Consider the following 22,377-nt stretch of genomic DNA (forward strand, 5'->3'; position numbering starts at 1 on the left):
CTGAAAGCCCATCTTTCCAGTCAAACCTGGGAGGCCGCTCGTCAAAAATACTTTGAGCACAGAAGATAAAAAATGCTGCTGAATGCGACAGTCAGAGGGGCTAGGTGAGACCTCAGATGGCGGGAAGAGCTTTGTAATGGCCAGAGCACTATTTATGAAATACTCATTTAGAGAGTTGGCCAACACTGCAGGGTCTTTTATCAGGGCATCATTGATTTTTAATTCTAGTACATTATTTTCCTGTTTGGTATGTTTACCTAATAGTTTATTTAAGATTTGCCAAACTTTTTTACCGTAATATGTGACCTGCTCTATCAAAATCAGTCACATTAACCTGAAGACACATTTTGAGTTGTATACACTGTTAGAAAGAGGAGATTCCTAGCTTTCTAATGACATCAGGATTGTTGTTGTACTCCAAATATTAAGCAAAATATGTCACATTATATAATGAATGTCACCGAGTAATAATTTTGAGAAAAAGGCCTTCAAAGTTTCCTCTTCTCTTCAATCCATCGATCTGATTGATTATTAGCGGAGCAAATTAAAGTAGTACGGAGGGAAAATATTTTCGTTTGGATTACTGGTCTGGGGGAAGCTCGCTTGTGTGTGGATGTGTGTGTGTTTGTGTATTTTTGCATTTGTGTGTATTGTGTTTGTTTCCTGGGGAAAACACTCTCCGCTTGTAATTATGCAGTCACAAGCTTCAAAGTTGTATTTATCATCTGAATTTGCCGAAACAAGTTTAATATTCTGAAAGCCAAGACTTTATTTGAAATCAGATTAAAACAAACTAATGGACCCTGTCGTGTTATCTATGATTACTATACGCCTTACATTCATAATTTCAGCCGGAGGGAGGGGGAGCGGCGCTGCGGAAGAGCAGAGTGCGAGTGAGAGCTGTCATCTTCCCTTTACAAGCTTCAAAAATGTATTTATCATGTGATTTTGGAAATAAAAGTTTCATATTCTGAAAGCCAAGACCTTGTTAATTTAAAATCAAACAAAACACCCGAACTCCGAAAAACTATTTTTTGATACAGGAAGCTATAGGTTGGGAAACCATGTGTGCCTGATTGCTTGCTAGTGCATGCGTGTATTTTAATATTAAATTCAGATTCACTGCTTTTTTAAACATTCCCATATTGCTGCTAACATGCTATTGAGCTCCTCCTACTGTCTGCATATCATATCAGTTCTCACCATATGTTGAAAACACAAAATTCTACATTATTCACTCCAAATTACAACTTCATGTAAGCATGTGAAGACAATCTTAGGCAGAGTGGTTATGAGCAATAACTTAATGACAAAAGGGATTTGCTCATTATTAGCAGTTTGATGTGGATTTATTTCCTACATTACAAGACAATGATTTCATAATCACTAGAAAAAGAAAAGAAAATTGATAAAGCACATGGCATGAGGCATTTGAACTCAGAAGACATGTTGGTAAACGTACAGGCGTAAAACATACTCCGATATAAAGCTCAGTTTTAATCAGCTGATAAGGCTTCATGGTCCTGTTACTGCTACAAGTCAACATGTCTGCCGTAAAAAAGGTCTATTGAACTTCTTCCATCAGGCAAAGTAAGATATCAAATAGAAAGGTAAAGAGAAAAGGACAACATTTAAAGCAATCGAAGCTTCATATTCTTGTTGGATGTTTGCTGTGGAGTCGCAGCTTATTTCTTGCACGGGCACCCAAAGCGAATTTTGTAGTCACGGCACATGCCCTTTCTCTGGTCCTTGTTGCGGCAAACAAATCCCTGAGTCGGATTGAAGCTGAAAAACAATACCAATTATTAAATGAATCAGTTCGATAGTTATATGAAGAAAACCAATTTTAAAAGCAAACAAAAACATATTTTAAATTGCATATGTTGCTTAAACCATAATTCATGTTTAGCTCTGATATAAACCCAATGTAGTTTGTTAAAGTACATTGATGCTAGTTCAAATAAACCTCTACAACCCTTTCAATTATCATATTTGTTCTTGTTGTCAGGCAGGCAAGTTTATTTATATAGCACCTTTCAACACAAGGCAATTCAAAGTGCTTTACAAAAATGGAAGACATTAAGAAAATGGCATTTAAAAATCAGTCATTAAAAATAAAAGATAATAAAAGAAACATTAGGTGGAACTTTGTTTGTAATATTAAATATCTCGATATCCAATACAATGACATGTCTTCTAATGTCAATTAAATGTCCATGTACAGAGTTTCTATTCACTGTATAGGTGTAGCTCCAGGCAGCACATGTGGGTGACTTGTAAGCAGTTTTTAATGTTCAGAAGTACCGATGTATTCCTGGGATGTGGTTAAATAATCATTTGCATTATTTCAATGAGGCAACTTACATATAGAAGTTCTCCCCTGTGGAGGTGGCTGGGGTTATCGTGTCCGTGGTAACGACCTCAATGTACAGAGGGTATTCACAGATCTTTCCTGGGTTGTCTTTCCTCAGGTAACTCAAAAGCTCCCAGTCCCCTGTGTAACTGGGATCGTCACGGTCAAACCAGTCGGTCCAGCACACTGCAAGGAGCAATAAAAGAGTGAGAGGACGACTGGGTAGGAAGCTGTAAAACTCTCCTAAATGAATGTTTATACAAGAGAGTGCTTATACAGTGTGGTGTGCTCTTACCTCCTCCACCACAGAAAGGGGGATGGCAGCTGAAACGAACACGGTAGTCACTGCACCTCTGCCTTCTGGGTTGATCACGGTTTCTGCAGACGAATCCTGAAGTGACGTCATTTCTGAAATTAAAAAGTTTAGTCCAGATGGAAATATCTCCCAAAAAATGTTGATAGGGTGCCATGGGGATTCTGTACAGACATTCCTGTTCCCTGAAGGATAAATGCTTCCTTATTTTTTAGGCTTTTCCTCCAGTGCCAACAGGAAGTTGACAAGAGCGGTTTTGAGCGTTTTAACAGATTGGATGGATAGCAATTTCATTCAGTAAACACATTCTTGTCCCCCGCAGGAATAAGTGTAATCACTTTGGCAAGCCAACATTAACATTTAAATCAATTCAACACTGTTCCTAAGTACACCCTCACAAAGCCAGAGTTTTGCTCAACTAGTGTGTAGTACAAAACACTGAAGGCTTGTGAGAAAGATAATTGATTTAAAATATACCCAGTACTGTACAATTGTGACTGGCAACTGACTGAACCCCCTCTACTAATTCCCATTGCTCATTGGTTACCAGGTATATGGCTAGTCAATAGAGCAAACTAGTATGTTGAAATATAATTTGGTGTCACCAGGTACACAAACATATGCAGTAGCAACACATTCAGTAGAATACAGTATTAACCATCACATCAAACATTCAAATTACTCCTACTTGTTGAGCACTTACTTATAAATCACCTCCTCTGTTTCGATCACACCGAGTCCAGAGAGAGTCGTGACATCTATACCCTGTGGTTTGGGGCAGATCTTTCCAGGGTTATCCTTATAAAGTCTGTTGAAGGTTTCCCAGTCTCCAGATCCACTGGGGTCATCTCTGTCAAACCAGTCAGTCCAGCATTCTGGACATGGGCATTTCAAATGATAGGTAAGCAACAATACATTTAAAACATTACTGAAATAGCACATGTTGGGATTTGTGAAGTGTCAATAGGTATGATTTGCTTAAGAATGTGGGTGGGATAGTCGCAGGGAAGTTCTAAATAGAATACAAAATAAACATAATTATGAGTGTCAGAAATGTCTCTTAACAAAGGGAGCCACTGAATGGTTTAAACAATTACTTACTTGGGTTCACCACTGGATCTTGTGGAGCGGGCATAATCTCTGGATCGGGAACCCCCTGGTGGCTTTCTGGTAAAGGTTAAGAGACAAATGTTACAAACTGTGACTTTGTATATTCCCGGTGAAATACAAATATGATCATCTAATTGTTATAATCAACCTACCCAAGAACAATGTGGCAAAAATGGCAACACTTAACTATCGGAGAAAATACAAAATGTAAAGTTTATTATGACATACTGTATATGCAGAACTTGTAAATCTACATAGAATGAAAGGAAATATAATCCAAAATCAAACATTACCAATTTGATCATGGTTGCAGAGGATCAGGGACCTTTAAAACTGTAAGGGAAGTTTGGAATAAGGAATTTAAATCAACATGAGCATTATCAAAATAAATGGAGTTACTTGAAATAAAAAGAATGTGAGATGAACTTTCTATTTTATTTCAGTTTTAACAAGAAAACTGTTAGGTAGCGTGGAAAGGGTAGGACCCAAATGCAGACTTCAAAAAGGAAAAAGGTCTATAAACAAAAGGCGAGCTTTATTCCAAAGCCGATGAGCACAAAAACAAGGCATGAAAAAACATAGATAGCACAAGGTAGCGAATACAAACAAAACTGACCGTGACTGACATGGAGGGAGACAGGAAAAACCAACAATGAACCGACAAGGCACACAGGGGAAGACAAGACTAAATACAGAGAGGGGTAATCACAAGACAAGACACAGCTGGGGTAAGGGAGGCAGAAACACAATGGCAACAGGTGAACACAATCAGACACACCAGGGATACTAACGACAGGAAGGCAAACACAGGAAGATGGAACAGAGAAGACACAAGGAGGAAAACATTTCAAAACAAAGGTGGAAAATGAAAACATAAATACAAAACCGTAACAAAAACGACTTTTAACTAATGCTGAAAATGTGTGTAAAGGTTGAAAGCTATAACAAAAAGCATACCAATGCATTTCAGCATTTACACTAAATACATTTACAATCTAAGCATACATTCAACAAAATCACATTATTTTAAAATCAATAGTTCAAAAAAAGTGAATTAAAAAGAAATAGTTGCATGTTAAATTTCTCAGCAAAAACAAAAGAGACTCACCAGCAGGACCTCTCAGTGGAACAGTTTGGTTCATGAAGTGCTCTCCTGTCTCCTTAAATACAGCTGGGGGAGTAAATACCCCCCCCACTGGAATCACCAGTTTTGTTTCAAAACAAGAATGCAGTTTTCAAAAAAACTGAACGAGATACGCCTTGCACAATAATTCTAAAATTCTATGGGGGTTGAATGAGAATACAATAATTGGAGATAAGGTGTTCAACTCTACCATTCTTCTGTGGTAACTTTGAAAGCTCCTATATATAATGGACCTGTTTCACACGTAAATCCAAGAGGATGCATGTACACCTGCTTTGTGTCTTATTTAGGGGAAAACTCAGGTTGGGTTCATCTTACTTTTTTGTTCTCTGTATTTTGCTATGTTACTGTTATTCGAGAACCTGACAGGAAATTATATACTTATTTCATTTATACAATATTTAAGATAAGATAAGTTGGACCTTTATTAATCCCCGTGGAGAAATTCAGTATTTTCATGCATCAGTAACAGTGAAGTTACACATTCAGTTTAATGTTGGGGTTGGGTTACACAAATGATGGATGCATTATCCGCTGCTACACCCCTTTTTACTACTTTAGTATTTTAGAATAGTTGTTCCAATTAAGATTGTGATCAAAGGTCTATTGATTAGCCAGAGAAAAAGGGGCAACTTGAGGTCAGCGGTGCTCACACAACACTGAATGACATGAATGTCGATCAAAAGTTCAAATACCCATCATGTTTGAAATGTATATAAAACTCCTAATATTTGAAAGATGTGAAAATGAAAGTGTGTTCAGATCATTAATCATTAATTATTAACGTGTTCATCTAGAACTCTTACTGATGCCAGGAAATGCTACTTGCTGCTTACTTGTTATTCCAGAAAAGGTGTTCCAATTAAGAGTTGGATCAAAGGTCTTGATTTTGTACAAAACAACCTCTTAAAGCCCATCTTTCCAGTCAAACCTGGGAGGCCGCTCATCAAAAATACTTTGAGCACAGAAGATAGAAAATGCTGCTGAACCAGTCAGAGTTCAGGTTAGTGGGGTCAAACAAGTACGCTGCAGAGCAGGTTAGGAAACTTTCCCTCCATACATTTCTGCTTCCAGTTACCATTACTTCACTTCTCTAGTCAGGCAGGTTCAGTGAGAACTTTTTCTCTTAAAGCAGCGGCCTGATGGGGAAACTTCATATTACAGAATATCAATTATTAAACATAAGTAGGAAATACAGATAAAAGCAGCTTAAGTCATTTAAATTGTTGGAAAGTGGTAACGTGTTAAATGGATGAAGGATTCAAAATAATGAGTAACCAATCAAATAAGTTTAAATGGGACTTTTAGAGACATTGAGCTCAGATGTGAAGGAGTTTTCAATAACTATCCTTTAATGCAATAAGGAAAACATCAGGTAAGGTAGAAGCTCTGACAAGCGTTAAACTATAAGCACTTTTATTTCAATAGAAAAGGTCCATCCTAAGTTTCATGCTTAGTTTTCTACTTCTATTCTATTTTATTTGTATTTACTTGCATATTTCAAAACATTCTCTTGCACTATTTTATGTGTTTTATGTCCTATATTCATGTTGCCCTGTTGGAGGAGCCTGACATACATTTTTCATTGCCACTGTAGCTACTGTGCACATGACAATAAAGCCTTGAATCTTGAATCTTGAATCTACCTTACGGGGAAACAGGATTATCTCCTGAACAATTATTTACATACTACCTATGTATACTCTTAAAAATGTAATAGCCATAACAGGTTAAAACATTTACTGTCAGGAAGGAGGGGAAATGCTGCTCAACGCGTTCATAGAACTCTTACTGATGCCGGGAAATGCTTTCCGTTCCCCCTATGGCAAGCCGATTTAGCTTTTATTCATTTCTGGAGGATATCAAAAAATCAATTCTTACTAGTAATAATGTTTATTTCTGATATCAAAAATAGAATTTTAACTATTTAGAATGCAAATTCTTGATATCACAAATTCAATTGTAACTAGTTGTAATGCGTATTTCTGATATCAGAAATGCGATTTTAACTAGTGAGATTTGCATCGTTTTTCTCATTCATTTCAATGGGAGTTGGAATTTGAACTAGTTCAAATGCCAATTTCTGATATCAGTAATTCATTTGTTACTAGTTACAATTACATTTGAACTAGTACAAATACACATTTCTGATATCAAGAATTCAATTGTAACTAGTTATAAATAAAAATGAAATTATAACTATTAACAATTGAATTCCTGATATCAAAAAATGATTATTACTAGTTCAAATTGTATTTCTGATATCAACTATTGAATTACTGATATCAGAAATTGGCATTTGAACTAGTTCAAATTCCAACTCCCATTGAAATGAATGAGAAAAATGATGCAAATCTCATTAGTTAAAATCCCATTTCTGATATCAGAAATACACATTACAACTAGTTACAATTGAATTTGTGATAAGAAAGAATTTGCATTTTAACCAGGTAAAATTCTATTTTTGATACCAGAAATAAACATTATTACTAGTATTGATTTTTTGATATCCTCCAGAAATTAATCAAAGCTGAATCAGCTTGCCATATGAAAACCCATCTTTCCAGTCAAACCTGGGAGGCCGCTCGTCAAAAATTATTTGAGCACAGAAGATAGAAAATGCTGCTGAACCAGTCAGAGTTCAGGTTAGTGGGGTCAAAAAAGTATGCTGCAGAGCAGGTTAGGACATTTTCCTCCACAAACTATAAGCACTTTTATTTAAATTGATTCTCCTGAACAAACTGATTTGAATTTCATTTAATCGTTTATTTGAACCGGGACAGTGCACATTGATGAACACTTTAAAACAAAAATAATGCTTACAAGTGTAAATGAGCCGGATTTTAGCTTTGAGTTTATTTCCATCCTTAGTCCCGTTATACAACATATAAGAACATGACATTTATATACATAGCAAAAATAAATACATGATATGCAGGAAGAGCATGAGCAGCATACATGGCAGTACAATGTAGCAGCTATGATATATAAAGTGCAAGATAAGATAAAAGTGCTACATAAAGTGCAAGAGTAGATACCCCTGTATAAAAGTGCATTTAGCGGTGATTACACGTCTGTTTGTTGCTCAACCATTCTTTGAGTTGTCCTTTAAAACTATTGAGAGTGGGATAATCCCGTATCTCAGTTGGGAGGCTAATCCACAATGAGCTGCCTTTAAAGGCCCTGACACACCAGGCAGTCACCAGAGAACTCGCCGACACCGACATCGACTGTTGCATCGGCGAGTTCTCCTGCGTCTTGGCCATGTGTCACACTGGATTACTGGTCTGGGGGAAGCTCGCTAGTGTGTGTGTATGTATGTGTGTGTGTTTGTGTATTTTTGCATTTCTGTGTATTGTGTTTGTTTCCCGGGGAAAACACTCAGGAGAAACACCGGCTGTTGTTATGCCTGCTGTGACGTTAAGTTACTCCGTTCTCCGCTTGTAATTATGCCGTCACAAGCTTCAAAGTTGTATTTATCATCTGAATTTGCCAAAACAAGTTTAATATTCTGAAAGCCAAGACTTTGTTTATTTGAAATTAGATGAAAACAAACTGTCACGGACCCTGCTGTGTTATCTATGATTACTATACGCCTTACATTCATAATTTCAGCCGGAGGGAGGGGGAGCAGCGCTGCGGAAGAGCAGAGTGAGTGAGATGTGCCATCTTCCCTTCACAAGTTTAAAAATGTATTTATCGTGAGATTTTGGAAATAATATTTTTCATATTCTGAAAGCCAAGACTGTGTTCATTAAAAATCAAACAAAACACCCGAATTCCGAAAAACTATTTTTTGATACAGGAAGCTATAGGTTGGGAAACCATGTGTGCCTGGTTGCTTGTTAGTGCATGCGTGTATTTTAATATTAAATTCAGATTCACTGCTTTTTTAAACATTCCCATATTGCTGCTAACATGCTATTGAGTACCTCATATCATATCATATCAGTTCCCACCATATGTTGAAAACACAAAATTCTGCATTATTCACTCCAAATTACAACTTCATGTAAGCATGTGAAGACAATCTTAGGCAGAGTGGTTATGAGCAATAACTTAATGACAAAATGGATTTGCTCATTAGTAGCAGTTTTATTGCTGTTTGATGTGGATTTATTTCCTACATTACAAGACAATGATTTCATAATCACTAGAAAAAGAAAAGAAAATTGATAAAGCACATGGCATGAGGCATTTGAACTCAGAACACATGTTGGTAAACGTACAGGCGTAAAACATACTCCGATATAAAGCTCAGTTTTAATCAGCTGATAAGGCTTCATGGTCCTGTTACTGCTACAAGTCAACATGTCTGCCGTAAAAAAGGTCTATTGAACTTCTTCCATCAGGCAAAGTAAGATATCAAATAGAAAGGTAAAGAGAAAAGGACAACATTTAAAGCAATCGAAGCTTCATATTCTTGTTGGATGTTTGCTGTGGAGTCGCAGCTTATTTCTTGCACAGGCACCCAAAGCGAATTTTGTAGTCACGGCACATGCCCTTTCTCTGGTCCTTGTTGCGGCAAACAAATCCCTGAGTCGGATTGAAGCTGAAAAACAATACCAATTATTAAATGAATCAGTTCGATAGTTATATGAAGAAAACCAATTTGAAAAGCAAACAAAAACATATTTTAAATTGCATATGTTGCTTAAACCATAATTCATGTTTAGCTCTGATATAAACCCAATGTAGTTTGTTAAAGTACATTGATGCTAGTTCAAATAAACCTCTACAACCCTTTCAATTATCATATTTGTTCTTGTTGTCAGGCAGGCAAGTTTATTTATATAGCACCTTTCAACACAAGGCAATTCAAAGTGCTTTACAAAAATGGAAGACATTAAGAAAATGGCATTTAAAAATCAGTCATTAAAAATAAAAGATAATAAAAGAAACATTAGGTGGAACTTTGTTTGTAATATTAAATATCTCGATATCCAATACAATGACATGTCTTCTAATGTCAATTAAATGTCCATGTACAGAGTTTCTATTCACTGTATAGGTGTAGCTCCAGGCAGCACATGTGGGTGACTTGTAAGCAGTTTTTAATGTTCAGAAGTACCGATGTATTCCTGGGATGTGGTTAAATAATCATTTGCATTATTTCAATGAGGCAACTTACATATAGAAGTTCTCCCCTGTGGAGGTGGCTGGGGTTATCGTGTCCGTGGTAACGACCTCAATGTACAGAGGGTTTTCACAGATCTTTCCTGGGTTGTCTTTCCTCAGGTAACTCAAAAGCTCCCAGTCCCCTGTGTAACTGGGATCGTCACGGTCAAACCAGTCGGTCCAGCACACTGCAAGGAGCAATAAAAGAGTGAGAGGACGACTGGGTAGGAAGCTGTAAAACTCTCCTAAATGAATGTTTATACAAGAGAGTGCTTATACAGTGTGGTGTGCTCTTACCTCCACCACAGAAAGGGGGATGGCAGCTGAAACGAACACGGTAGTCACTGCACCTCTGCCTTCTGGGTTGATCACGGTTTCTGCAGACGAATCCTGAAGTGACGTCATTTCTGAAATTAAAAAGTTTAGTCCAGATGGAAATATCTCCCAAAAAATGTTGATAGGGTGCCATGGGGATTCTGTACAGACATTCCTGTTCCCTGAAGGATAAATGCTTCCTTATTTTTTAGGCTTTTCCTCCAGTGCCAACAGGAAGTTGACAAGAGCGGTTTTGAGCGTTTTAACAGATTGGATGGATAGCAATTTCATTCAGTAAACACATTCTTGTCCCCCGCAGGAATAAGTGTAATCACTTTGGCAAGCCAACATTAACATTTAAATCAATTCAACACTGTTCCTAAGTACACCCTCACAAAGCCAGAGTTTTGCTCAACTAGTGTGTAGTACAAAACACTGAAGGCTTGTGAGAAAGATAATTGATTTAAAATATACCCAGTACTGTACAATTGTGACTGGCAACTGACTGAACCCCCTCTACTAATTCCCATTGCTCATTGGTTACCAGGTATATGGCTAGTCAATAGAGCAAACTAGTATGTTGAAATATAATTTGGTGTCACCAGGTACACAAACATATGCAGTAGCAACACATTCAGTAGAATACAGTATTAACCATCACATCAAACATTCAAATTACTCCTACTTGTTGAGCACTTACTTATAAATCACCTCCTCTGTTTCGATCACACCGAGTCCAGAGAGAGTCGTGACATCTATACCCTGTGGTTTGGGGCAGATCTTTCCAGGGTTATCCTTATAAAGTCTGTTGAAGGTTTCCCAGTCTCCAGATCCACTGGGGTCATCTCTGTCAAACCAGTCAGTCCAGCATTCTGGACATGGGCATTTCAAATGATAGGTAAGCAACAATACATTTAAAACATTACTGAAATAGCACATGTTGGGATTTGTGAAGTGTCAATAGGTATGATTTGCTTAAGAATGTGGGTGGGATAGTCGCAGGGAAGTTCTAAATAGAATACAAAATAAACATAATTATGAGTGTCAGAAATGTCTCTTAACAAAGGGAGCCACTGAATGGTTTAAACAATTACTTACTTGGGTTCACCACTGGATCTCGTGGAGCGGGCATAATCTCTGGATCGGGAACCCCCTGGTGGCTTTCTGGTAAAGGTTAAGAGACAAATGTTACAAACTGTGACTTTGTATATTCCCGGTGAAATACAAATATGATCATCTAATTGTTATAATCAACCTACCCAAGAACAATGTGGCAAAAATGGCAACACTTAACTATCGGAGAAAATACAAAATGTAAAGTTTATTATGACATACTGTATATGCAGAACTTGTAAATCTACATAGAATGAAAGGAAATATAATCCAAAATCAAACATTACCAATTTGATCATGGTTGCAGAGGATCAGGGACCTTTAAAACTGTAAGGGAAGTTTGGAATAAGGAATTTAAATCAACATGAGCATTATCAAAATAAAAGGAGTTACTTGAAATAAAAAGAATGTGAGATGAACTTTCTATTTTATTTCAGTTTTAACAAGAAAACTGTTAGGTAGCGTGGAAAGGGTAGGACCCAAATGCAGACTTCAAAAAGGAAAAAGGTCTATAAACAAAAGGCGAGCTTTATTCCAAAGCCGATGAGCACAAAAACAAGGCATGAAAAAACATAGATAGCACAAGGTAGCGAATACAAACAAAACTGACCGTGACTGACATGGAGGGAGACAGGAAAAACCAACAATGAACCGACAAGGCACACAGGGGAAGACAAGACTAAATACAGAGAGGGGTAATCACAAGACAAGACACAGCTGGGGTAAGGGAGGCAGAAACACAATGGCAACAGGTGAACACAATCAGACAATCAGACACACCAGGGAAACTAACGACAGGAAGGCAAACACAGGAAGATGGAACAGAGAAGACACAAGGAGGAAAACATTTCAAAACAAAGGTGGAAAATGAAAACATAAATACAAAACCGTAACAAAAACGACTTTTAACTAATGCTGAAAATGTGTGTAAAGGTTGAAAGCTATAACAAAAAGCATACCAATGCATTTCAGCATTTACACTAAATACATTTACAATCTAAGCATACATTCAACAAAATCACATTATTTTAAAATCAATAGTTCAAAAAAAGTGAATTAAAAAGAAATAGTTGCATGTTAAATTTCTCAGCAAAAACAAAAGAGACTCACCAGCAGGACCTCTCAGTGGAACAGTTTGGTTCATGAAGTGCTCTCCTGTCTCCTTAAATACAGCTGGGGGAGTAAATACCCCCCCCACTGGAATCACCAGTTTTGTTTCAAAACAAGAATGCAGTTTTCAAAAAAACTGAACGAGATACGCCTTGCACAATAATTCTAAAATTCTATGGGGGTTGAATGAGAATACAATAATTGGAGATAAGGTGTTCAACTCTACCATTCTTCTGTGGTAACTTTGAAAGCTCCTATATATAATGGACCTGTTTCACACGTAAATCCAAGAGGATGCATGTACACCTGCTTTGTGTCTTATTTAGGGGAAAACTCAGGTTGGGTTCATCTTACTTTTTTGTTCTCTGTATTTTGCTATGTTACTGTTATTCGAGAACCTGACAGGAAATTATATACTTATTTCATTTTATACAATATTTAAGATAAGATAAGTTGGACCTTTATTAATCCCCGTGGAGAAATTCAGTATTTTCATGCATCAGTAACAGTGAAGTTACACATTCAGTTTAATGTTGGGGTTGGGTTACACAAATGATGGATGCATTATCCGCTGCTACACCCCTTTTTACTACTTTAGTATTTTAGAATAGTTGTTCCAATTAAGATTGTGATCAAAGGTCTATTGATTAGCCAGAGAAAAAGGGGCAACTTGAGGTCAGCGGTGCTCACACAACACTGAATGACATGAATGTCGATCAAAAGTTCAAATACCCATCATGTTTGAAATGTATATAAAACTCCTAATATTTGAAAGATGTGAAAATGAAAGTGTGTACAGATCATTAATCATTAATTATTAACGTGTTCATCTAGAACTCTTACTGATGCCAGGAAATGCTACTTGCTGCTTACTTGTTATTCCAGAAAAGGTGTTCCAATTAAGATTTGGATCAAAGGTCTTGATTTTGTACAAAACAACCTCTTAAAGCCCATCTTTCCAGTCAAACCTGGGAGGCCGCTCATCAAAAATACTTTGAGCACAGAAGATAGAAAATGCTGCTGAACCAGTCAGAGTTCAGGTTAGTGGGGTCAAACAAGTACGCTGCAGAGCAGGTTAGGAAACTTTCCCTCCATACATTTCTGCTTCCAGTTACCATTACTTCACTTCTCTAGTCAGGCAGGTTCAGTGAGAACTTTTTCTCTTAAAGCAGCGGCCTGATGGGGAAACTTCATATTACAGAATATCAATTATTAAACATAAGTAGGAAATACAGATAAAAGCAGCTTAAGTAATTTAAATTGTTGGAAAGTGGTAACGTGTTAAATGGATGAAGGATTCAAAATAATGAGTAACCAATCAAATAAGTTTAAATGGGACTTTTAGAGACATTGAGCTCAGATGTGAAGGAGTTTTCAATAACTATCCTTTAATGCAATAAGGAAAACATCAGGTAAGGTAGAAGCTCTGACAAGCGTTAAACTATAAGCACTTTTATTTCAATAGAAAAGGTCCATCCTAAGTTTCATGCTTAGTTTTCTACTTCTATTCTATTTTATTTGTATTTACTTGCATATTTCAAAACATTCTCTTGCACTATTTTATGTGTTTTATGTCCTATATTCATGTTGCCCTGTTGGAGGAGCCTGACATACATTTTTCATTGCCACTGTAGCTACTGTGCACATGACAATAAAGCCTTGAATCTTGAATCTTGAATCTACCTTACGGGGAAACAGGATTATCTCCTGAACAATTATTTACATACTACCTATGTATACTCTTAAAAATGTAATAGCCATAACAGGTTAAAACATTTACTGTCAGGAAGGAGGGGAAATGCTGCTCAACGCGTTCATAGAACTCTTACTGATGCCGGGAAATGCTTTCCGTTCCCCCTATGGCAAGCCGATTTAGCTTTTATTCATTTCTGGAGGATATCAAAAAATCAATTCTTACTAGTAATAATGTTTATTTCTGATATCAAAAATAGAATTTTAACTATTTAGAATGCAAATTCTTGATATCACAAATTCAATTGTAACTAGTTGTAATGCGTATTTCTGATATCAGAAATGCGATTTTAACTAGTGAGATTTGCATCGTTTTTCTCATTCATTTCAATGGGAGTTGGAATTTGAACTAGTTCAAATGCCAATTTCTGATATCAGTAATTCATTTGTTACTAGTTACAATTACATTTGAACTAGTACAAATACACATTTCTGATATCAAGAATTCAATTGTAACTAGTTATAAATAAAAATGAAATTATAACTATTAACAATTGAATTCCTGATATCAAAAAATGATTATTACTAGTTCAAATTGTATTTCTGATATCAACTATTGAATTACTGATATCAGAAATTGGCATTTGAACTAGTTCAAATTCCAACTCCCATTGAAATGAATGAGAAAAATGATGCAAATCTCATTAGTTAAAATCCCATTTCTGATATCAGAAATACACATTACAACTAGTTACAATTGAATTTGTGATAAGAAAGAATTTGCATTTTAACCAGGTAAAATTCTATTTTTGATACCAGAAATAAACATTATTACTAGTATTGATTTTTTGATATCCTCCAGAAATTAATCAAAGCTGAATCAGCTTGCCATATGAAAACCCATCTTTCCAGTCAAACCTGGGAGGCCGCTCGTCAAAAATTATTTGAGCACAGAAGATAGAAAATGCTGCTGAACCAGTCAGAGTTCAGGTTAGTGGGGTCAAAAAAGTATGCTGCAGAGCAGGTTAGGACATTTTCCTCCACAAACTATAAGCACTTTTATTTAAATTGATTCTCCTGAACAAACTGATTTGAATTTCATTTAATCGTTTATTTGAACCGGGACAGTGCACATTGATGAACACTTTAAAACAAAAATAATGCTTACAAGTGTAAATGAGCCGGATTTTAGCTTTGAGTTTATTTCCATCCTTAGTCCCGTTATACAACATATAAGAACATGACATTTATATACATAGCAAAAATAAATACATGATATGCAGGAAGAGCATGAGCAGCATACATGGCAGTACAATGTAGCAGCTATGATATATAAAGTGCAAGATAAGATAAAAGTGCTACATAAAGTGCAAGAGTAGATACCCCTGTATAAAAGTGCATTTAGCGGTGATTACACGTCTGTTTGTTGCTCAACCATTCTTTGAGTTGTCCTTTAAAACTATTGAGAGTGGGATAATCCCGTATCTCAGTTGGGAGGCTAATCCACAATGAGCTGCCTTTAAAGGCCCTGACACACCAGGCAGTCACCAGAGAACTCGCCGACACCGACATCGACTGTTGCATCGGCGAGTTCTCCTGCGTCTTGGCCATGTGTCACACTGGATTACTGGTCTGGGGGAAGCTCGCTAGTGTGTGTGTATGTATGTGTGTGTGTTTGTGTATTTTTGCATTTCTGTGTATTGTGTTTGTTTCCCGGGGAAAACACTCAGGAGAAACACCGGCTGTTGTTATGCCTGCTGTGACGTTAAGTTACTCCGTTCTCCGCTTGTAATTATGCCGTCACAAGCTTCAAAGTTGTATTTATCATCTGAATTTGCCAAAACAAGTTTAATATTCTGAAAGCCAAGACTTTGTTTATTTGAAATTAGATGAAAACAAACTGTCACGGACCCTGCTGTGTTATCTATGATTACTATACGCCTTACATTCATAATTTCAGCCGGAGGGAGGGGGAGCAGCGCTGCGGAAGAGCAGAGTGAGTGAGATGTGCCATCTTCCCTTCACAAGTTTAAAAATGTATTTATCGTGAGATTTTGGAAATAATATTTTTCATATTCTGAAAGCCAAGACTGTGTTCATTAAAAATCAAACAAAACACCCGAATTCCGAAAAACTATTTTTTGATACAGGAAGCTATAGGTTGGGAAACCATGTGTGCCTGGTTGCTTGTTAGTGCATGCGTGTATTTTAATATTAAATTCAGATTCACTGCTTTTTTAAACATTCCCATATTGCTGCTAACATGCTATTGAGTACCTCATATCATATCATATCAGTTCCCACCATATGTTGAAAACACAAAATTCTGCATTATTCACTCCAAATTACAACTTCATGTAAGCATGTGAAGACAATCTTAGGCAGAGTGGTTATGAGCAATAACTTAATGACAAAATGGATTTGCTCATTAGTAGCAGTTTTATTGCTGTTTGATGTGGATTTATTTCCTACATTACAAGACAATGATTTCATAATCACTAGAAAAAGAAAAGAAAATTGATAAAGCACATGGCATGAGGCATTTGAACTCAGAACACATGTTGGTAAACGTACAGGCGTAAAACATACTCCGATATAAAGCTCAGTTTTAATCAGCTGATAAGGCTTCATGGTCCTGTTACTGCTACAAGTCAACATGTCTGCCGTAAAAAAGGTCTATTGAACTTCTTCCATCAGGCAAAGTAAGATATCAAATAGAAAGGTAAAGAGAAAAGGACAACATTTAAAGCAATCGAAGCTTCATATTCTTGTTGGATGTTTGCTGTGGAGTCGCAGCTTATTTCTTGCACAGGCACCCAAAGCGAATTTTGTAGTCACGGCACATGCCCTTTCTCTGGTCCTTGTTGCGGCAAACAAATCCCTGAGTCGGATTGAAGCTGAAAAACAATACCAATTATTAAATGAATCAGTTCGATAGTTATATGAAGAAAACCAATTTGAAAAGCAAACAAAAACATATTTTAAATTGCATATGTTGCTTAAACCATAATTCATGTTTAGCTCTGATATAAACCCAATGTAGTTTGTTAAAGTACATTGATGCTAGTTCAAATAAACCTCTACAACCCTTTCAATTATCATATTTGTTCTTGTTGTCAGGCAGGCAAGTTTATTTATATAGCACCTTTCAACACAAGGCAATTCAAAGTGCTTTACAAAAATGGAAGACATTAAGAAAATGGCATTTAAAAATCAGTCATTAAAAATAAAAGATAATAAAAGAAACATTAGGTGGAACTTTGTTTGTAATATTAAATATCTCGATATCCAATACAATGACATGTCTTCTAATGTCAATTAAATGTCCATGTACAGAGTTTCTATTCACTGTATAGGTGTAGCTCCAGGCAGCACATGTGGGTGACTTGTAAGCAGTTTTTAATGTTCAGAAGTACCGATGTATTCCTGGGATGTGGTTAAATAATCATTTGCATTATTTCAATGAGGCAACTTACATATAGAAGTTCTCCCCTGTGGAGGTGGCTGGGGTTATCGTGTCCGTGGTAACGACCTCAATGTACAGAGGGTTTTCACAGATCTTTCCTGGGTTGTCTTTCCTCAGGTAACTCAAAAGCTCCCAGTCCCCTGTGTAACTGGGATCGTCACGGTCAAACCAGTCGGTCCAGCACACTGCAAGGAGCAATAAAAGAGTGAGAGGACGACTGGGTAGGAAGCTGTAAAACTCTCCTAAATGAATGTTTATACAAGAGAGTGCTTATACAGTGTGGTGTGCTCTTACCTCCACCACAGAAAGGGGGATGGCAGCTGAAACGAACACGGTAGTCACTGCACCTCTGCCTTCTGGGTTGATCACGGTTTCTGCAGACGAATCCTGAAGTGACGTCATTTCTGAAATTAAAAAGTTTAGTCCAGATGGAAATATCTCCCAAAAAATGTTGATAGGGTGCCATGGGGATTCTGTACAGACATTCCTGTTCCCTGAAGGATAAATGCTTCCTTATTTTTTAGGCTTTTCCTCCAGTGCCAACAGGAAGTTGACAAGAGCGGTTTTGAGCGTTTTAACAGATTGGATGGATAGCAATTTCATTCAGTAAACACATTCTTGTCCCCCGCAGGAATAAGTGTAATCACTTTGGCAAGCCAACATTAACATTTAAATCAATTCAACACTGTTCCTAAGTACACCCTCACAAAGCCAGAGTTTTGCTCAACTAGTGTGTAGTACAAAACACTGAAGGCTTGTGAGAAAGATAATTGATTTAAAATATACCCAGTACTGTACAATTGTGACTGGCAACTGACTGAACCCCCTCTACTAATTCCCATTGCTCATTGGTTACCAGGTATATGGCTAGTCAATAGAGCAAACTAGTATGTTGAAATATAATTTGGTGTCACCAGGTACACAAACATATGCAGTAGCAACACATTCAGTAGAATACAGTATTAACCATCACATCAAACATTCAAATTACTCCTACTTGTTGAGCACTTACTTATAAATCACCTCCTCTGTTTCGATCACACCGAGTCCAGAGAGAGTCGTGACATCTATACCCTGTGGTTTGGGGCAGATCTTTCCAGGGTTATCCTTATAAAGTCTGTTGAAGGTTTCCCAGTCTCCAGATCCACTGGGGTCATCTCTGTCAAACCAGTCAGTCCAGCATTCTGGACATGGGCATTTCAAATGATAGGTAAGCAACAATACATTTAAAACATTACTGAAATAGCACATGTTGGGATTTGTGAAGTGTCAATAGGTATGATTTGCTTAAGAATGTGGGTGGGATAGTCGCAGGGAAGTTCTAAATAGAATACAAAATAAACATAATTATGAGTGTCAGAAATGTCTCTTAACAAAGGGAGCCACTGAATGGTTTAAACAATTACTTACTTGGGTTCACCACTGGATCTCGTGGAGCGGGCATAATCTCTGGATCGGGAACCCCCTGGTGGCTTTCTGGTAAAGGTTAAGAGACAAATGTTACAAACTGTGACTTTGTATATTCCCGGTGAAATACAAATATGATCATCTAATTGTTATAATCAACCTACCCAAGAACAATGTGGCAAAAATGGCAACACTTAACTATCGGAGAAAATACAAAATGTAAAGTTTATTATGACATACTGTATATGCAGAACTTGTAAATCTACATAGAATGAAAGGAAATATAATCCAAAATCAAACATTACCAATTTGATCATGGTTGCAGAGGATCAGGGACCTTTAAAACTGTAAGGGAAGTTTGGAATAAGGAATTTAAATCAACATGAGCATTATCAAAATAAATGGAGTTACTTGAAATAAAAAGAATGTGAGATGAACTTTCTATTTTATTTCAGTTTTAACAAGAAAACTGTTAGGTAGCGTGGAAAGGGTAGGACCCAAATGCAGACTTCAAAAAGGAAAAAGGTCTATAAACAAAAGGCGAGCTTTATTCCAAAGCCGATGAGCACAAAAACAAGGCATGAAAAAACATAGATAGCACAAGGTAGCGAATACAAACAAAACTGACCGTGACTGACATGGAGGGAGACAGGAAAAACCAACAATGAACCGACAAGGCACACAGGGGAAGACAAGACTAAATACAGAGAGGGGTAATCACAAGACAAGACACAGCTGGGGTAAGGGAGGCAGAAACACAATGGCAACAGGTGAACACAATCAGACAATCAGACACACCAGGGAAACTAACGACAGGAAGGCAAACACAGGAAGATGGAACAGAGAAGACACAAGGAGGAAAACATTTCAAAACAAAGGTGGAAAATGAAAACATAAATACAAAACCGTAACAAAAACGACTTTTAACTAATGCTGAAAATGTGTGTAAAGGTTGAAAGCTATAACAAAAAGCATACCAATGCATTTCAGCATTTACACTAAATACATTTACAATCTAAGCATACATTCAACAAAATCACATTATTTTAAAATCAATAGTTCAAAAAAAGTGAATTAAAAAGAAATAGTTGCATGTTAAATTTCTCAGCAAAAACAAAAGAGACTCACCAGCAGGACCTCTCAGTGGAACAGTTTGGTTCATGAAGTGCTCTCCTGTCTCCTTAAATACAGCTGGGGGAGTAAATACCCCCCCCACTGGAATCACCAGTTTTGTTTCAAAACAAGAATGCAGTTTTCAAAAAAACTGAACGAGATACGCCTTGCACAATAATTCTAAAATTCTATGGGGGTTGAATGAGAATACAATAATTGGAGATAAGGTGTTCAACTCTACCATTCTTCTGTGGTAACTTTGAAAGCTCCTATATATAATGGACCTGTTTCACACGTAAATCCAAGAGGATGCATGTACACCTGCTTTGTGTCTTATTTAGGGGAAAACTCAGGTTGGGTTCATCTTACTTTTTTGTTCTCTGTATTTTGCTATGTTACTGTTATTCGAGAACCTGACAGGAAATGATATACTTATTTCATTTTATACAATATTTAAGATAAGATAAGTTGGACCTTTATTAATCCCCGTGGAGAAATTCAGTATTTTCATGCATCAGTAACAGTGAAGTTACACATTCAGTTTAATGTTGGGGTTGGGTTACACAAATGATGGATGCATTATCCGCTGCTACACCCCTTTTTACTACTTTAGTATTTTAGAATAGTTGTTCCAATTAAGATTGTGATCAAAGGTCTATTGATTAGCCAGAGAAAAAGGGGCAACTTGAGGTCAGCGGTGCTCACACAACACTGAATGACATGAATGTCGATCAAAAGTTCAAATACCCATCATGTTTGAAATGTATATAAAACTCCTAATATTTGAAAGATGTGAAAATGAAAGTGTGTACAGATCATTAATCATTAATTATTAACGTGTTCATCTAGAACTCTTACTGATGCCAGGAAATGCTACTTGCTGCTTACTTGTTATTCCAGAAAAGGTGTTCCAATTAAGATTTGGATCAAAGGTCTTGATTTTGTACAAAACAACCTCTTAAAGCCCATCTTTCCAGTCAAACCTGGGAGGCCGCTCATCAAAAATACTTTGAGCACAGAAGATAGAAAATGCTGCTGAACCAGTCAGAGTTCAGGTTAGTGGGGTCAAACAAGTACGCTGCAGAGCAGGTTAGGAAACTTTCCCTCCATACATTTCTGCTTCCAGTTACCATTACTTCACTTCTCTAGTCAGGCAGGTTCAGTGAGAACTTTTTCTCTTAAAGCAGCGGCCTGATGGGGAAACTTCATATTACAGAATATCAATTATTAAACATAAGTAGGAAATACAGATAAAAGCAGCTTAAGTAATTTAAATAGTTGGAAAGTGGTAACGTGTTAAATGGATGAAGGATTCAAAATAACGAGTAACCAATAAAATAAGTTTAAATGGGATTTTTAGAGACATTGAGCTCAGATGTAAAGGAGTTTTCAATAACTATCCTTTAATGGAATAAGGAAAACATCAGGTAAGGTAGAAGCTCTGACAAGCGTTAAACTATAAGCACTTTAATTTAAATAGAAAAGGTCCATCCTTAGTTTCATGCTTAGTTTTCTACTTCTATTCTATTTTATTTGTATTTACTTTCATATTTCAAAACATTCTCTTGCACTATTTTATGTGTTTTATGTCCTATATTCATGTTGCCCTGTTGGAGGAGCCTGACATACATTTTTCATTGCCACTGTAGCTACTGTGCACATGACAATAAAGCCTTGAATCTTGAATCTTGAATCTACCTTACGGGGAAACAGGATTATCTCCTGAACAATTATTTACATACTACCTATGTATACTCTTAAAAATGTAATAGCCATAACAGGTTAAAACATTTACTGTCAGGAAGGAGGGGAAATGCTGCTCAACGCGTTCATAGAACTCTTACTGATGCCGGGAAATGCTTTCCGTTCCCCCTATGGCAAGCCGATTTAGCTTTTATTCATTTCTGGAGGATATCAAAAAATCAATTCTTACTAGTAATAATGTTTATTTCTGATATCAAAAATAGAATTTTAACTATTTAGAATGCAAATTCTTGATATCACAAATTCAATTGTAACTAGTTGTAATGCGTATTTCTGATATCAGAAATGCGATTTTAACTAGTGAGATTTGCATCGTTTTTCTCATTCATTTCAATGGGAGTTGGAATTTGAACTAGTTC

General features: G+C 36.7%; 3 protein-coding genes across 7 annotated transcripts; all 3 read right to left on the reverse strand.

Moving 5' to 3' along the window:
* Nucleotides 1-1,319: 1,319 nt before the first annotated feature.
* On the reverse strand, nt 1,320-4,906 carry LOC117492232 (cartilage intermediate layer protein 2-like). Of its 3 annotated transcripts, none has more exons than XM_034142375.1 (8): nt 4,885-4,906; nt 4,070-4,109; nt 3,929-3,962; nt 3,768-3,833; nt 3,370-3,541; nt 2,649-2,761; nt 2,365-2,539; nt 1,320-1,785 (listed from the first exon to the last, which is right to left on the reverse strand). In XM_034142375.1, the coding sequence occupies exons 2-8, from the start codon at nt 4,079-4,081 to the stop codon at nt 1,686-1,688; spliced, it is 672 nt and encodes a 223-aa protein (XP_033998266.1). In that variant the 5' UTR covers nt 4,082-4,109; nt 4,885-4,906; the 3' UTR covers nt 1,320-1,685. The 3 variants fall into 3 exon arrangements, with proteins under 3 accessions (XP_033998266.1, XP_033998267.1, XP_033998265.1); XM_034142376.1 differs by lacking the exon at nt 4,885-4,906 and adding an exon at nt 4,393-4,456 and having other exon boundaries at nt 2,652-2,761; XM_034142374.1 differs by lacking the exon at nt 4,885-4,906 and adding an exon at nt 4,393-4,456.
* Nucleotides 4,907-8,991: 4,085 nt separating this feature from the next.
* Nucleotides 8,992-12,602, reverse strand: LOC117492314 (cartilage intermediate layer protein 2-like). 2 transcript variants are annotated; one of them, XM_034142487.1, is made up of 8 exons: nt 12,577-12,602; nt 11,754-11,793; nt 11,613-11,646; nt 11,452-11,517; nt 11,054-11,225; nt 10,336-10,445; nt 10,052-10,226; nt 8,992-9,472 (listed from the first exon to the last, which is right to left on the reverse strand). In XM_034142487.1, exons 2-8 carry the CDS (start codon nt 11,763-11,765, stop codon nt 9,373-9,375), a joined length of 669 nt encoding a protein of 222 aa, XP_033998378.1. In that variant the 5' UTR covers nt 11,766-11,793; nt 12,577-12,602; the 3' UTR covers nt 8,992-9,372. The 2 variants fall into 2 exon arrangements, with proteins under 2 accessions (XP_033998378.1, XP_033998377.1); XM_034142486.1 differs by lacking the exon at nt 12,577-12,602 and adding an exon at nt 12,077-12,123.
* A 4,082-nt stretch (nt 12,603-16,684) lies between these two features.
* Nucleotides 16,685-20,295, reverse strand: LOC117493365 (cartilage intermediate layer protein 2-like). 2 transcript variants are annotated; one of them, XM_034143883.1, is made up of 8 exons: nt 20,270-20,295; nt 19,447-19,486; nt 19,306-19,339; nt 19,145-19,210; nt 18,747-18,918; nt 18,029-18,138; nt 17,745-17,919; nt 16,685-17,165 (listed from the first exon to the last, which is right to left on the reverse strand). In XM_034143883.1, the coding sequence occupies exons 2-8, from the start codon at nt 19,456-19,458 to the stop codon at nt 17,066-17,068; spliced, it is 669 nt and encodes a 222-aa protein (XP_033999774.1). In that variant the 5' UTR covers nt 19,459-19,486; nt 20,270-20,295; the 3' UTR covers nt 16,685-17,065. The 2 variants fall into 2 exon arrangements, with proteins under 2 accessions (XP_033999774.1, XP_033999773.1); XM_034143882.1 differs by lacking the exon at nt 20,270-20,295 and adding an exon at nt 19,770-19,817.
* Nucleotides 20,296-22,377: the final 2,082 nt, after the last annotated feature.

Source organism: Trematomus bernacchii, unplaced genomic scaffold (genome assembly GCF_902827165.1).
Source record: "Trematomus bernacchii unplaced genomic scaffold, fTreBer1.1, whole genome shotgun sequence".
Classification (NCBI taxonomy): Eukaryota; Metazoa; Chordata; class Actinopteri; order Perciformes; family Nototheniidae; genus Trematomus; species Trematomus bernacchii.